The 4,054-nt window shown below is 33.4% G+C and overlaps 1 protein-coding gene across 1 annotated transcript in view; it reads left to right on the forward strand.

Annotated features, from left to right (window-relative positions):
* LOC107701936 (AP-3 complex subunit beta-1-like) overlaps nucleotides 1-3,153 on the forward strand; it is a 54,460-nt gene extending 51,307 nt beyond the window's left edge. The window contains exon 25 of the mRNA XM_016504086.1: nucleotides 2,542-3,153. Coding sequence (XP_016359572.1) covers nucleotides 2,542-2,698 — 157 coding nt within the window. The 3' untranslated portion in view covers nucleotides 2,699-3,153. The remainder of the gene's footprint in view (nucleotides 1-2,541) is intronic.
* Nucleotides 3,154-4,054: the final 901 nt, after the last annotated feature.

The raw sequence follows: 4,054 nt of genomic DNA on the forward strand, positions 1-4,054 counted from the left end.
TATATATATATATATATATATATATATGTGTGTGTGTGTGTGTGTGTGTTTTATTTATTTAATTTTGTTTATTTTTACCACAAAGATTATTTGTTTGGTTTAATTATCATTTTCTTGTTTTATTTGTTTGTTTGTTTATATTTTTCCATTTTTAGTTTTATTTCTTTCATTTGTTTTATTTTACATTTTGTTTTGTATTTTTTTTATTAATTACGTTATTTATTTATTTTATATTCACTTTATTTCATTGATTTATTTCACCTTGTTCTTGCAATGAAAATATCTGATTTGCATTAAGCACTCTACTTCTACTAAATATCTGACTATATCTACTAGCAGAAAGATGCCACTTTATTTAAGCGAAGAGGCACTCAGGATTGTGTTTTATTGTGCATATAGCAACTCCATTGTGCCCCAACATCTTTTTTATTTTGAATATAGAACAGCGTCTCTTAGCTTATTGTTTAAAGCACATAAATTGCAGCGTGTTTTGCGTTCTTTTAGGTATGCTAAATTTGTGCAGATCCTAATGAAAGTTTGCATTGCTTGTGAACGACTAGCTTACACTTGCCACTTATGTACTGCAAAATAGTCTCTTTGGATAAAAGTGTCTCCTAAATGACTACATGTAAAATGTAATGTAAAAGTAAAGCATGCTTAGTTTGAAATATTAACGTGAAAAGACAAAGCAGAATGAATCACCAAAAAAAATCACAATTCTATTTGATTAATCATTTCTCTACTGGTGTGAATGGCCTTTAATACTGCAACATGGATATCATACAATAATTCCTGTGGAGCTTTTATTAAAATCATAATATTGCTCAGTATGCTTTGCTCCATCTCCACTGAAGTTGATCCAGTCCTCTGCACTCTATTTAGTGCACACCCCCACACTTTGCTCCTTGTCTGTGAGAGGCTACCGGGTTCGAGTCTGTGATTGACAGGAGTGTGTCCCTTGGCCCCTAATAGCTTCTTAATCAGACCAAATAATAGACTGCCGTGCCTGTTCACCACCCACACACACGCATCTCCCCCTTCACTCTCCAGTGCTCACATATGGGTATGGCACATATTTATGCACTTTTAAAAATATATTTAATGTATTAATTTACATACTTATTCATTGTTATCAACTCTTGGAAATCTGATATTCATTTTGCAAAGTATCTTGCTTTGCTGTAAGCACACAAACAATAATTTGTCATTATAAAGTGTTTATAAAACTTTAAGTATTATATTAATGAGTTATGGCATATGGAATAGTATTTACCTTACACAATTAACAAAAATTATCTGTATTTTTTTAAATATATATTTTATTTGTAAGCACACAAACAATAATTTGTCATTATACAGTGTTTATAAAACTTTTTTAAGTATTATATTAATGAGTTATGGCATATGGAATAGTATTTACCTTACACAATTAACAAAAATTATCTGTATTTTTTTAAATATATATTTTATTTGTGTGAGTGGGTGTGTGTGTGTTTTCCAAAAATATGAGTCTCATCAATGTTTCTTTTGACAATGGTTCAAAAATAATAAATACTAGAATAGTGTGTAAACCTTTAATATATTATCACTAACTATTATCTAACTATTATCATTATCACCTTCTTTTCAGATCATTAGTCATTAAATCCTCTGCGAACACTGCAGATGTATTGATTGTGGCAGGCACCTTTCATTTATTCTCTAATTTAGTTTATAAAAATCTCATTCACAGTTCATTTCATGTAATTAAATTCATGTAAGTTCATTGGTTACGTCTTTAGAAAAGTCATTTTTGGAGGAATATGAACTGATGAATTGTGCACAATAATATTAAGGGTATTTGTTAAGTAAATTGTGTCCATTTTGAATGAATTATATTGATTTAATGTTTAATATTTCTCTGTTGAAGAAACGTTTTAAGATTTTTTAAATCAATCCTGAATCCATGTTAGATTTTCTATCTGAAGCAAACTTTAAAAATGTACTTGTATATGTGACCCTGGACCAAAAAAGCAGTCTTGAGTCGCTGGGGTATATTTGTAGCAATAGCCAAAAATACATTGTATTGGTCAAAATTATTGATTTTTATTTTATGCCAAAAATCATTAGGACATTAAGTAAAGATCATGTTCCATGAAGATATTTTGTAAATTTCCTACAGTAAATATATCAAAACTTAATTTTTGATTAGTAATATGCATTGCTAAGAACTACATTTGGACAACTTTAAAGGAGATTTTCTCAATATTTAGATTTTATTGCAGCCTCAGATTCCAGATTTTCAAATAGTTGTATCTCGGACAAATATTATCCTATCCTAACAAACCATACATCAATGGAAAGCTTATTTATTCAGCTTTAAGATGTTGTATAAATCTCAATTTCGAAAAATTGACCCTTACGACTGGTTTTGTGGTCCAAGGTCACATATATGTTTTTAAATTGCTCTTTTATACTATTTAAAGTCGTTGCTCGCCATGAAGCTGGCATGCCGATGAAACACCAACTAACCAGCCAATCCATTTTTCTGTGTATTTCCAGGTTTGCCGGTAAGACGGTGAGTTCTGGATCTCTGGTCTTGGTGTCGGTCGCCCTGAAGGATCCTGACGCTGTGATCACCATTAACACTGAGAAAACAGTCATGGGCTCTATGCTCCTGCGACAGGTTAAAACGGCCCTGACCAACAGCGGCCCCTAGAAAGAGATCAAATCTCACTGTCACTCTTTCACACTCAGGACAGGTGCTGTATTCAAATATAGCTCACTCTGGGTCATAATGATACTTGGGAGGATTTGTATTGTTTTGAAAAGATGACAGAAATATGGCTTCATATCTGTTCTCATTTCAAGAGACTTTATGCCCCAGATATGCTTTGCATAAGTCTCTGCTTTCATTACGGGCGCATTAATGTTCTCTGCTAATCGGTGAGATTTGACTGTATTCAGAAAGGCTTTTCGAGCTCAATGCTGACAGTTTGCACAGCTTTTTATTTGTTGGTAAGATTTTGATAAATGTCCCAGATGACATGATGCTGACTAGCATGTGCCCTTCTCTGTCTGCTCTTTGTGTGACCAAAACATGCAAAATTGCAAAACTATGTGTTATTCCAGACAGGAGTTTCATTTGCTTAAAATTACAGTGATTAAAAAAAACAATATGGAAACTGAGAAGTAGTTCTTGTTTGTTTTTCTTATTTGTATCATATTATACTGTGATTTGTTTTGTGCCACATGGATTCACTGTGATGTCATTGTAATATGATCACATGACGTCTGGTTTAAATGAAGCTGCTAATGAACAGAGTAAGAATCAAGCCTTTCTGTACAGTATAATATTTGTTTTTGCCTCTGATGTGTTCCTGACACACATCTCTCTAAAATAAGTTTCTTAAGAGGGAACATTTATGAATAAATACCTCTGACCGCTGATTGAAACTAAACTAATCATGTACTGAAAGGATTTCAGAGAACTAACCAGCTACTGTCACTTGCTCTGATTGGATGAGCCAGTCAGGAGTTTCATGTACTGTCATTTAGTTGATATTTTCTTGCAGTGTTCAGCATGAAGTATGGGGAACAGGTATGTATTGCAGTTCTTTTGAGGATGTTTATTATGAGAGTGAAGATCCCAGATACCTTGTTAGGATTCAGTTAACATTGTATCGATTGCAGGCCGCCCTGGACACCACAAAAAACAACATTAAGTGCATTTGAAGGCTCATTCAATGCCTCTCTGCCAGAGAGAACTGAACATGGTATGTTGAGACGAACAAAATCACCTAAATGTTCAGTCCGATTCCTAATATTTACACCACCACTATTTTCCAGACTGGGCATCACTTCTGACAGACTCTGAAGGCCATGCTGACGTGAGACAGACTGAGACAGAGGTACAAACTGAGCATCATGACTAATGTCTGGCTAAGATAGAACTGTAAGCTTTAATATTAATAGCTAGCTCTAATGTGTGTGCTTAACACCTGTCTCATAATCTGTCAGTCCATAGCTTGGACATGAATCATAATGTTAAAGCCATAAAAGACACATTCCATCC

The sequence above is a fragment of the Sinocyclocheilus anshuiensis genome, unplaced genomic scaffold (assembly GCF_001515605.1).
Source record: "Sinocyclocheilus anshuiensis isolate Anshui unplaced genomic scaffold, SAMN03320099.WGS_v1.1 scaffold1184, whole genome shotgun sequence".
Lineage (NCBI taxonomy): Eukaryota > Metazoa > Chordata > Actinopteri > Cypriniformes > Cyprinidae > Sinocyclocheilus > Sinocyclocheilus anshuiensis.